Source organism: Hydra vulgaris, chromosome 13 (assembly GCF_038396675.1).
Source record: "Hydra vulgaris chromosome 13, alternate assembly HydraT2T_AEP".
NCBI classification, from domain to species: Eukaryota; Metazoa; Cnidaria; class Hydrozoa; order Anthoathecata; family Hydridae; genus Hydra; species Hydra vulgaris.
In genome coordinates this window covers 22,663,975-22,677,500 of record NC_088932.1, presented here as the reverse complement: position 1 = coordinate 22,677,500, position 13,526 = coordinate 22,663,975, and the positions used below count along the sequence as shown (strand labels likewise).

At 26.4% G+C, this 13,526-nt stretch overlaps 1 protein-coding gene across 1 annotated transcript in view; it reads left to right on the top strand.

Moving 5' to 3' along the window:
* LOC105848097 (endosomal/lysosomal proton channel TMEM175) overlaps positions 1-11,196 on the top strand; it is an 11,370-nt gene extending 174 nt beyond the window's left edge. Inside the window, exon 2 of the mRNA XM_065816794.1 lies at positions 8,912-11,196. Within this exon, the coding sequence (XP_065672866.1) occupies positions 8,917-10,641 (1,725 nt within the window). The 5' untranslated portion in view covers positions 8,912-8,916 and the 3' untranslated portion in view covers positions 10,642-11,196. The remainder of the gene's footprint in view (positions 1-8,911) is intronic.
* Positions 11,197-13,526: the final 2,330 nt, after the last annotated feature.

Genomic DNA, 13,526 nt, shown 5'->3' with positions numbered 1-13,526 from the left:
TTTTTAATCCCAGAAATTTTAAGAATCGCGCTGACTTTTTTAGATGTTCCTATTTTTAAAAACAATTTTAATATTATCCATTTGAAAATAATATTATTTTTGATTTGATGATAATATAATGATATTTTATTTTCAATATATAAATATATATATATATATATATATATATATATATATATATAATATATATATATATATATATATATATATATATATATATATATATATATATATAAAACGCTTTAATTCAAAACTTTAATTTTTAAAAAAAGAATAAAAGCGAAAATGATAATAGCGGTGTGTGTTAAACTGACTAATGAATATATCCAAGAATAACAGCAAAATGTTTAGTACTCAAGATAAATTCAATAATAATTCAATAATCTATCAAAATAAATAAATTTATTTTTAAAATCCTTAAACATCTATAAATATTAAACCAGGAATAGTAATAAATCTTTATCATTATTTATTTATTACATTACTTGTACTATCTTATATAAGCAATCCCCAACTTAATTTTAATGATGAGATATGATGTAATCATATTTCATCATATCTCATCATTAAAATTAGTTTATCTTAATAATGAATATTCTTTCTGATTCTTAATTTTCTTAATATATACATATATATATATATATATATATATATATATATATATATATATATATATATATATATATATATATATATATATATATATATATATATATATATATATATATATATATATATATATATATATATATATATATATATATATATATATATATATATATATTATATATATATATATATATATATATATATATATATATATATATATATATATATATATATATATATATATATATATATATATATAGGGGAAAATTTACGGGAAAGAGAGGGGGTGACTTCGTAAAATAACACCTCCTCTCATCTCCCAGAATTATTATTAAAGAATTACTATGAAAAGATAACGCGAATTTTAAATTCAGGTTATGTTATTTTATATTTGTATTATATACATTATTTGTGTTATATACATTTTGTATTATATATTTTTTTTGTGTTATAAACATAATTTGTATTATATACATTATTTTATATTCGTATTGTATTATAACTTCAAAAAATAAAATTATTAACTCCTTTTTAATTGAAGTAAGTTTTTTATTTGATTTATTAACTTAAATAAAAAAATTTTATAACAGCATTTTTTCATATATTAGTGACATGCCTTTATCCATTATTGGATAATTGTAAAAACGACGCAGTAAAACAATTTTTTGCTCTATTTTCTTCAAAAACTTTTAAAACGTCAATGATGTTTTATGAAACTTATGTTTTAGCAACAATAAGACAAAAACAAAAAATAAATAGAACTTTTTTTAAGGAGCTAAAAAATTTTATCATAGTATTTTCTATTTTTAGATACAAGACTTTTTTTTATAGATTTCCTTTTTGGTATAAGAACCTTCTTGGAATTAAAAAAGTATTTATGATATTCTAATGATATACTTATTCTTATATTATACTTCTTCTTATATATATATATATATACTACAACGATATACAATACTCTTTTTTTTTCCTCCATTTTTTGCCTTATAAAAATATAAATACAACCAATATTTCCAATATACAGATGGCCGGAGCAAGAAGAAGACACAATTTATCTTATCGCCAAGTCCCGAGATTGATTCCGTAAAAAATAAATAATTTCGTATAGAGTATATAAATGTTACCAATATATATAAAATAAGACTTTATTTTAAAAAGGTAAAACAAAAACAAAAAGTTTCAGGGTGAAAAAAATGATATTGATTATTTTATTACTTTAAAAAAAATAAATTTTTAAAGTAATAAAATAATCAATAAAAAGTAAAATAACAAATTCTTAGGAATAAATATTAATTAAATAAGTATATAAAGATTAACTTAAATTTGCACAAAGTAAAACTTGCAATAAAAAAAAATAAAAAAAAAAAAAGGTTTTTAACAAGAAATTAAACCTTTCCAGTTATTATATATATATATATATATATATATATATATATATATATATATATATATATATATATATATATATATATATATATATATATATTTATGTATTTAAGCATGCTTCAGCCAAAACCCTAAAAGGGTTGACAAAGATAAACTTTAAACTAAATCGAAAAAACTTATCTGTGTCACCCGAAAAAGTCAAGCACTCCATCACTAACTAAGAGCATTTGCTTCAATTTTACTTTAAATTCGTCAAGAGTTTCAAGAGTTTTAAGTTTATTAGATAGGATTTTATTCCATACTTTTGGTCCTCTTATGGAAAATAAAAACTCAGTTGCGGCATAAAAACATTTCTTATTACTTCAAGGGTAAACAAACTTTTTTTGTTCAGGCGTTATTTGTAATAAAAATGTTTTTATGGTGAACACATATTCTGTTTTTAACTAAATTACTAAATACTAATTAGGTGAAGAGGTTCAAAAAAATTAAGCTGCTAATTTCTCCTGTTGCGTCAACTATATAATTGCACAAAATTATTATTACGACAAATCTAAATACTACAGTCAATCGTACGCCAGTACAGTGTTAAGGGCCGGAAAATGACGGGAAGAGGGTGTTAGTTATCACTACTATTACACACCCATAACGCTAGCCCTACTTGTATTGACCTGTTTAAAGTACTATTTTTCAGGTTTCAATTATATGTTGTATACCACAAAATTTGAACTATGGTTGTCAAATTAAACTATAAAGATAAACATTTAATAATGGAAGTTTACTCCAAATTAAAACTCTAAACTGACGGATATATACATATTAATGAAGATTAACGAAAGAACAACGGAAGTAAGAAAGAAGTTGTTTATAGAAACTAAAGAACTACAAGCAAAGGGTAAATATGTAAAAATGGTTTAAAATAAACTCATTGCGCGTTATTTTTAAAAATAGGAAATCTTTTATTCTGTAGGTACTTTAAAATGGATTCTGGTCTACTTATTTTTTAATTGACTTTACTTAATTTCATTTAAAAAAATAGTTATCTTATTGGTGAGAGACCTGATCCAGATCAAATTAAGAGACCTGACCCAGATCTTAATTGTTTCAAAGAAATAGAGAAGCTCCAAGAGCGCGAATATTTGAATGCTTTACTCATTTATACAAGAAGCTTAATGTTTGAAAACGTTTATGCATGTATCAACGATGCTCTAAATATTTTATACTTAATTTGTGTAACTAAAACATGGTGTGCTTCCGATGAAGTAAATTTAATTATCTATTTGCTATATTTTAAAATAATATCATCAGCAAGTAAAGAAAATAAGCCACGCAATGTGCTTATTTACGAGGCTTGACGTAAGCATCTGAAGAGATTTTAACAATTGAATTTTCAAGTTATTGCTATTGCCCATCTTCTGACGTCATTGAACGTTTTAACAGATTTAAAAACAATTATCGTAAAATTTTGGTTCATTTAAAAATGGAGCGTTTCTTTAAGAAAAAGACACACGCGCTTTATCCGACGCAAACTTAGCTTTAAACCAATTTTTGAAATCTATTTATGATACAAGGACGAATGAATGGATCGCAATGGGGGCAACATCCCCCTTCCCTCCACTTTCAAAAAAAATTTAACATCGCAACACCCCCCTTCCTTTCTCATTTCGTGATCTGGATCCGCCCCTGTTATGATATATATTCTTTTGGCGCACTTATGCCGATTTGTACTTATGCCAGTTTCCCTTCTCCTTTGCACTTATGCCAACTTGCATACATATAAATATATATATATATATATATATATATATATATATATATATATATATATACAGTACCTACTCATATTATTAGACTCAAACTCAATTTTTAGCTTTTTATCTTTTTTGTGTGTCTAATATGCAATACAAGCAATCGCCCAGCAATTATAATGGTTTGGTCATGCTTGATATGCATGACCAAACCATTATGGATGCTGGGTGTATTACCGTGTTTACGATACATTCTGGCTTGTGTTGTTCTCGTGGTCTGCGGCGGACAAACGTGGCTTTGTCTTCTAAAGTTTGAAAGGTAGTTTCGTCGCTGAATACAACCTGAATATAGCAATAAATATTAATGTTTAATAATATTTAAAGTATTAGTAAAATCAATTGTGGTAAGATATTATTGCAAAAGCGTCTTTTAAAAAATTGTAATAATAAAATATTATCTGTTTAAGTTTAAGGAGAGAATAAATGGAAAATCTACCTTATTCCAGTCATCCTGAGAAAAAGAAGAGTGTTTTTTAGCCCAAGCAAGACGTTTTTTAATCATCGCAGTGGTAATTTCTGGTTTCTTCAGTGGCTTTCTGCACTTGAATTCTAACCCGTAACTTCGCCTTCTTAAAGATCCAAATGAAAAGTTAATTCCTTGATCTTTCAAAACGCTTTCCAGTTTTATTGCTGGCATTTTACGATTTTGTCAATAATTTTTTTGATCTTTCTATCATCTCTAGCACTTGTTATTCTTTTTCGGCCACAGCAGCCTGTTCGCTGTGCTTCGAATTTGACCCCCATTTTGAGTTTAGAATTTATTCTTCTAACTGTAGCCTGTGAGACTTTTACAATTTTGGCAATATTTCTTTGACTGTGATTTGTTTCTTGCAGAAGAACAGCTACTTTAGCTAATTTACGTGGGGAAACATCACTAGCTTTACCCATTATTAATCCTAAAACCACAACAACATTTAATAAGATATTATATGACAAGGATACTTAAAAAAAAACACATTTAAAAACAACTAAAATTTCATTATTTGAGTTTTTAAGACAGACTACAATAATTTAGACATATAATTTGAACATATAAAGACATATAATCTGAGTTATAAAAGATAAAAACAACTGAATGTTTTTAATTTTATATTACTAAAATTTACCATACCTTTTATAAAGTTGAAAATATTGTTTAAAAGTATATATATTTCTAAATGTTTTTAATCTAAAACAAAAAATGAATGACGGGAAGTTATATTACATATAAATAATAAAAAGTAAACAGCAATAACCCCTACCTAACAAACAAAATCCAAAAAAGTAACAAAATCTTTAATTTTTTTTTTGAGTCTAATAATTTGAGTAGGTACTGTATATATATATATATATATATATATATATATATATATATATATATATATATATATATACATATATATATATATATATATATATATATATATATATATATATATATATATATATATATATATATATATATATATATATATATATATATATATACAGTATTGTGAAAAAGTTAAGAACCACAAAAAAAACAAATCATAATTTATTTTTATTTTTAAATTTTTTTTTAACCGAATATATTTTTCTGGTAAAAAAATAATAGTGATAAAAATAAAAAAAAATAATAGTGATAAAAACTTTTAAACAAATATAAAAAATGTATTTAAAGTTTTATAGGTAATTTTTATTTTAAAAAAATTGTGAAAAAGTTAAGAACCACAGAATAAAAAACCATAATTTTTACCACCTAATACCGCGTAATTCTACCATGAATTTTTAAGCACTCATTTATACGATTTGGCATTGAGTCTATTAAATTCTCTAAAAAATGTTTGGGAACATTTCCAAGTATTGCTGGTAAAATATTGCGCAACTCCTCAAGGCTCCTTGGTGCTTTCTTGGCAATCTCTTTATCAAGCCAACTCTAAAGATTTTCAATGCAATTTAGATCTGGGCTATTTGGTGGCCAAGTTAGACGCTCAATATTTTTACTTTCGAACCATTCAGAGACAATTTTAGCCCTGTGACATGGTGCATTGTCTTGCTGAAAAACGAACGGAACGCTTTGCTCAAGTGCATCAATTGACGGTAACAAGTTGTTATTTAAAATATCGACATAATAAGTAGAGTTGAGTCGACCATCAAATAATTCAAACATACCGAGACCATAATATGTCATGCAGCACCATATTCCAACCGACCCGCTACCTTGTTTTGTTCTTTGAACGATACAATCGTGATTATATTTTTCTGAAGGCTGCCTGCGAATCATAATTCGGTTTTTTCGGTTATCAACCTCGATATTCATCTCATCACGGAACATTACTGTCCTCCATTTTTGTTTAGACCATTCTTTGACGCTTTGGCAAAATTCTTTTCGCTTTTTTATATGTCGTTTGGCAAGTCGCGGTTCCAGAACAGCTTTTTTCCATAACATATTGTCAGCTAATAGTTTCCTACGCACAAGTGATGCCGAGGCTTGACGTCCATTTGAAAGCTTCCATTCCCTTCTTAATTCATGCGACGGCATGGCTCGATTTTTCTTTGCCAACCTGATTAAAAGGCGATGATCATTGGGTGTCGTCAAACGCGGTCTTCCAGAACGATGGCGATCAACGTAAGATTTCGTCTCTTTGAATCTTTTGATGATTGTTAGCACCGAACTATGTGATCGCTTTACAATTCTTCCAATTTCGCGAGCGGATTTACCTTCCTGGTGAAAATGCACCACTTTTACACGATCTTCATAGGTAATAGCTTTTTTGCTCATTTTTTCAAAAGGAAAGAATTTTTTTTTGTTTGAAATTAAATACTTTTTTTAAAAGTATTTAAAAAAATTAATTTTTTTCAAATGTTTTTATTGGTTCTTTGGTAATAACTCAGGTCATTAAAAGAATATTAAAAAAAAAAGAGAAAAATAAATTTAAAAAGACGTTTCCGCCGCATTTAGCAAAAAAAATTCTTTGTGGTTCTTAACTTTTTCACAAAAAAAATAAAAAAAAATTAACACATAATATTTAATCCTTATTTTTTATAGGTTCTATTAACTAACTTTCAAAAAAAAATTTTTCTTTTTTCTCATGCTATATTTAATATGTTTGAAAAAAAAAAGACTATTTTATTACCTATAGAATAAAAATTAATTAAATTATTTGAAATAAATTTTTTTTTTTATTTAGTGGTTCTTAACTTTTTCACAATACTGTATATATATATATATATATATATATATATATATATATATATATATATATATATATATATATATATATATATATATATATATATATATATATATATATATATATATATATATATATATATATATATATATATATATATATATATATATATATATATATATATATATATATATATATATATATATATATATATATATTTATATATATATATATATGTATATATAACCTTTTTTACCATTAACCTTCAACAAATATGAAACATTGTAAACTCGTGGAAGTTTGAACGGTTTAGTGTTTAGTTTGAACATGCAACATGCCAAGTTGTTTTGCATTTTTTATTGGTCAGGCGTTTACTATCTAGCGGAAAAAACATATTCGGCTAGACGCTCGGCCAAAGCACCAAATATTTTGCTGCGAAATATTTGGCAACGCGTAATTATTTTGAGGGTTTCAACCAGCTTCATTGAAATGCATATGTTAATACGCTGTGAGCGTATTTGTTATATTTGCAAGTAGGTCACGTCACAGCATGCATTCTTTGTTGACTATAGTTTATTTAAACTATAATTAAAATACAACCAAACCATTCTCTAATTGCAAATGAAGTAAGTTTTTGAATGGAACAGTTTACTTAAATTGGATAGCAATTACCCAATATTAAAATATTCGGTTTACTTAAATGGGATAGCCGAATACCGAATACTAGTATACAATCTGGTATTTGGTATTTAGCCGAATAGTTTGCAATATTCAGCCAAATACCGAATAGTAAAAAGATTAGCCGAATAGACTGAATACCAAATAGTGGCCGAATATTCGACGAATAGTTGCCGAATATTCGACAAATATTCGACAAATATTCGACTAATATTTGACGAATATTCGTGAAACCTCTACTTTTAACTATTGATTTTTTTACCGTCAACTTTAAATTTAGAGTGCAAAGTTTTTCATAGTATATCATATTATACTACAATAAGTTCATAATGTGATCAGCTGAGTTGTTTGGCATATTACTTATAAAAAACTAGCTGACTTTATTATGCGTCTTATTTTTGCGGTGATCGTGTGGTGATTGAGTGAAGATCACTATTGATTGTCAGTCAATTATCCCTAAGAAGTACTAAATCACCAGTGATGGACGCATAGGGACGAAAATGGTTTCTAATATTAAATAAATATTATAAGCGCATCTGTGAACTGTTGGTTTTTATTAAAAGAAATGTCATAATACTTACAAATTTATACAAATAGTTATACCTTAAATTATATTGATACAGTATTGCATATGTTTTGTTAAAAAAAGTAGTCGAATTTCTAAAAAAAAAAAGTTGGAAGTTAACACTTTTGGCGTTTTGAAGATATTATAATTAGAAAAATCATTTTATTTTTAAGTTTTACAATCAGAGATATAAATGAAAACTTGAAGGTTCGAGATTCGATGCCTGGTCTTGCCATATAAACCAAAGTACCGGATTTGGCCAGATAAAACAAAGAGTTTAAATATATTTAGAAAATACAAATTTTTCACAAATATATATATATATATATATATATATATATATATATATATATATATATATATATATATATATATATATATATATATATATATATATATATACATATCATTACGAAAAACATTTATTAATTTATTTGTATATGTTTAGCTAGTGTGTTTTTTTTATTTTATTCTTTAAATTACTTTTTATTTATGTTATTTTATTTGCTACTCTTTTTTAAGTTTTAAGTCGGCTTTCAAACTTAAAAAAGTTTTAGTTGGCATTCAAACTATATAATATTGTTTGGTTAAAATCTTTAATTAGATGATTTTAAAACTTTTTTATTTATATCTTGTTATACTTTTATCTGTCGCTAGGTAGTCCATCACTAATTAAACTCTAAATGATATTATTAGACCAATTATTTTTATTATAGAAATAATGAAACTTGAAACAAAACAAGAAAATTCTGGTAGAACTAGGGAGGAGCATAAGGAACTAGAAGAAAAATATAATGAGTATGTTGATGAAAAATTACCTGAAGATCATCATCGAGGGGATATTACCTCTTCTGATCGAATGCTTGCTTATTCTGATGCTGTGATGGCAACATGCGCAACATTTCTTGTTCTACCAATAAGAAACTTAAAAGCCCTCATGAAAAACACTGAAACTAAAAATGCAGCAATTTCAAATACCACTTTAATGCATAATGTCACAACGACACACGTATATATAAACGAAACAATTAAAACAAACCAAACTTTATCTGAATTTATTGACTCGTATTCTAACGAGTTCGTAATGTTTTTTATTGGCTTTCTTATTGTTCTTACAATTTGGGAAAACATGAACCTTCGAGCAATTGTGATAAAACGCGTTGATGATTTTATATTAACTTTGGTAATTTTTGAAATGTTAGCAACTACCGTGCTTCCGTTTACATTGGCTTTGCAGGGCCATTATCCTTATGAAAAAGTATCAGTTTTATCGACGTGCGTAGTATTAGGAATTCTCCAAATAATAGATATTGGAATTATTTTATACGCCACACATTCACCAAACCTTTTACATGTTGATTTAAAAAACTGGTCGAAAGCTGATCTTCGTGAATTGAGTTTAATAATGATTTTTCGACCGTTAATTAGTTTAATTCTACTAATAACTGCTGGCCTGTTTTGTTTAGTTCATTTTGCTGTGTCATGGGCTTTCATAGCATTATTAATTGTCATGCCAACAATTCGAAAAGTTTACTGGTTTGTTCGTCGAAGAATGAAAGGTTTTAATGAAGGGAAAAAGGGATCATTTCTAGAGCATTATTCAAAAGGAAATATTTCAAAAGAGCGTATTGAAATTATGAGCGATGCAGCTGTCGCAATTGTAGCATGTATTCTTATACTCGACATTACTGTGGAAGAGTTTCCCGAACCAGATAAACTCAATGGCCACAGTCTAACATATGCACTGAATCATATGAAGACAGAGTTTCTTACCTTTCTGGGGACTTTTTGCTTAGTATCTGCTTTATGGTATGTTAATCATGCAGTAATACATTTAATTAAAACTGTCAATTCCATTATGTTATATTTTCAGAAAATATTTCTTTCATTTTGTTGCCTTTGTCCTCTTGCTGGAAATATGGTTTTAAGTTTTGCTACAAAAGGAAATAATGAATCAAAAGTTGCTATTCGTTTTTCTGCAATGATTGTGTTTATTTCGAGTAGCGCAAATTTTATCATTATTCTGTATGGTTTACTTACTGGATCAAAATACTTACATGAATGGGCTTCATTTGAGCATTTTCAAAAAAACAAGCGTCAACATATTTACACTTTGACCAAGGCATTAATTTTACCATTTTGGTCATTAATATGTACCTTAGGGAGTCTGGGATCTCCATTTGCAGCACCTTACGTACTGTACGTAACATTCTTAGCTGCACCTTGTTCATTTTTTGTTTCAAAACTTATTCTTATGAATCATGTTGGTAAAGCAACAACATATTTAAGAAGAACTATTTTACGTCGAACGTCGCGTTCTAAGAAACACGAGTTTGCGTCCACTGATGGGAGTTCCTTTCCTGCAACAAACAAGATCCAACACTCGTTAGAAACAAGATATCCGGATAGTTATGTCATTAGAAACGAAAATATAAATGAACAATGAAACAGTGCAATGCACAACTATGTAATTGACTTTACAGCTATTTTGTTACAGTTAATTAGTTTATGAAAACTAACAGAAAAATTTACTTTTAAAAAGTCATGCATAATTTTAAAAAGCATTGTAATGTTGCTTGTTATTTAGGTCTATGTCGGCAATTTTAAATTTCTTGTTACGCACGTCGTTGTAAGTAATGCTATGTTTTATTTTACTTATAAGATTAAAGTTAATTTTTTAGTTTTTAGAAAAATAGACAAAAACTTTTGCTAATAAAGATAAAAAATAGCCTTTTAGAGATTTTTGGATTTTTGATTTAGAATCAAGAGATTTAAGATATAAGCATCATCCGTAAAAGCGGCGGCGTAAACTGATTGCTTTTCCGCTGCACTTTGTAACAAGTCCCTTAGAACTACTATGCTTTTTTATTATTTCCTTGTTGTCTTTTTTAGGATTAAGAAAAATTGTATTATGTTTTCAAAGATTTTTATTTATTGTTTTTTTTTTTTTTTATTGATTGTAAACTGTTTTTATTTAATCAAAATACCTTAAGATTGGGTTTTTGTGTTGTATTTACTTTTCCTTTTACATTAAAAATTCTTTGTAATTTACTTTTTATAACAGTAGTTCCTAACCTTTTCTAACCCGTCCCCCAAATTATATATCATAAAATTTTCATGAACCCCTTCGCATTTAAAAATTTTAGTGAAAGGTGAAAATTTTAATAATGTAACTTTTATTCATCAAGATAATATTTTGTTTAAGGTTTTTTTGATTAGACTGTCTAGTGACAGTCTATTTAAAATATGCCAGTCTATCAATGACACAAAAGTATTTTATCTTAGTTAATATATAATACAAAAGCAGGGCAGTGGGAAATCTGGCACTGCTTACCAGCAATTAATATCTGAAAGTTCGGTTTAATGTAATATCTGCAATGATATCGAGTCTATTTCTTTTTTTAATTTTAAAAGATGGTATAGCTAAAAACTCGGCTTCACACAAATGTGATGCTGAAAAGGGAATAGAGACTTTAAGAGCAATTGATGATCACAATGGATATAAATTCCTCAATTTTGTACAAAATTTATCTAACAGTGTTAAAATAAAATAGTGTTATTTTGAATAGTAATAATAATAATGTTATGTATTTACCAATTAGTAAAAAATTTTTACAATCGTAATTAATAAAAGAAAAATTTACATGAATGGGGCTAGAAAAAGAAAAAATTAGTCTTATCATTAAGCCCCGAAAAATGCATCATTATAAAATAAAATTTTCCAAGAAAATGCAAAAAATAAATAAGAAACAAAATGTTTTACAAAATTTAGCTTTTAAACTTTCAAAACATTTAGTAATTTAAAGAGTTAAATTTAAGAATTGGTTAGTAAAGTAAGAAGATATAAACTAAAAAATATAATTTTAGCTGATTCAATTTACAAATAATTATATTTGAGTTAATCTCAATTCTTTATGTTGATCTTGTTTTAATAAGAGTTAACAAGCAGTTATACGTGGAACTATAAGATTAATAAACACAACAAAAGATAAAAAAATTACAATAGTTACAAATTACAATCTAAAGTTTGAAAAACTGCAATAACATTTAATAACATTTGAAGTGACCCTTAGCCGTGGTATCATCCTTTAACTTTATAAATTCATCTTGCGCTTCCTCTTTAATATTTTTTACATTACAAGAAAGTGGTGATATAGTAATTTTATATGGATTTTATATGACCAATCTGACTAATTGATTAAATACAGCTTTCAAACTACCTGGTAAAGTTTTGGTTGCCAAAGCCTGTCTATTAATAAAACAGTGTACACCAACTAAATTTAAGGCAACCTATTTTACTCTTGTCTGCAATCTAGACTTCACAACCGATTTTACGGAGGAGGGGAGGGGTTACACCCCCATCCCCCCAATGGTTGGGATTTTCAATCACAATTTTTTTTTTGGTGTGGGTGGGGGTGGGGTATTTCCATTTTAACTGTTTGTCATTAAAAAACTGTTTAAAAACTTCCATAATATCTTGTTATATATCTTTAGTTTCAAGATTTTTTAGTTTTGTGGTCCACTTAAAAAGATCTTATGGACCCCCAGGGGTCCATGAACCACCGATTGGGAACCACTGTTCTATAAAAAAAAACCAAATAAAAATTTAAATGTTTTTTCATTTATTCATATCTATTTATATTGTTGTTGAAAATTTTGAATTTTTTAAAATAATTTTAAAAGAGAAAGGATTGCTAAATTTCTTTAATAAAGTTTAATAAAGTTTAATAAAGTTTAATAAATATTTATAAAAACTAATACTATCTTAATAATATTAGTTTTTATTCGATAAAGTCTTTCAAAAAAAACTTTCAATTATCAAAAAACAAACAAAACACTTTTAATGTTGGTTATAACTATAAAAAAACATTGAATTAATAAAAATAACTAAAAACAAATCTAACAGCTGAAAGATTTTTTCGGCAAAAAACTTTTTTTTTCTATCAATTTTATGGAAGGGTTCTGTTTCTTTTATTTTGGAGAACATTTCCTGCTCTAGAAAACAATCGTTCAAAGTCTGTGGATGTTGGAAGTGGTGCGAGAGATAAAAGATTACTACACTTGTACAACAACATCTGTAGAGTAGTCCAAAAAATACTGATGATCTTGTCCAAGATCATCAGTATTTTTTTTTACTCCAACAACATCTTTCCAATATAATCTGGAAATTCAATGACCCCTAACAACATCTTTAGAAAGATGGAACTACATCTAATAATTTTTCTCCAAGTCCAATAACATCTGGAAGAATTTCCGCCAGATGTAATTTCATCTAAAAAAAACCATATATGAAGCTACATCTGGTTAAAATAATACATTATTATTTAATAA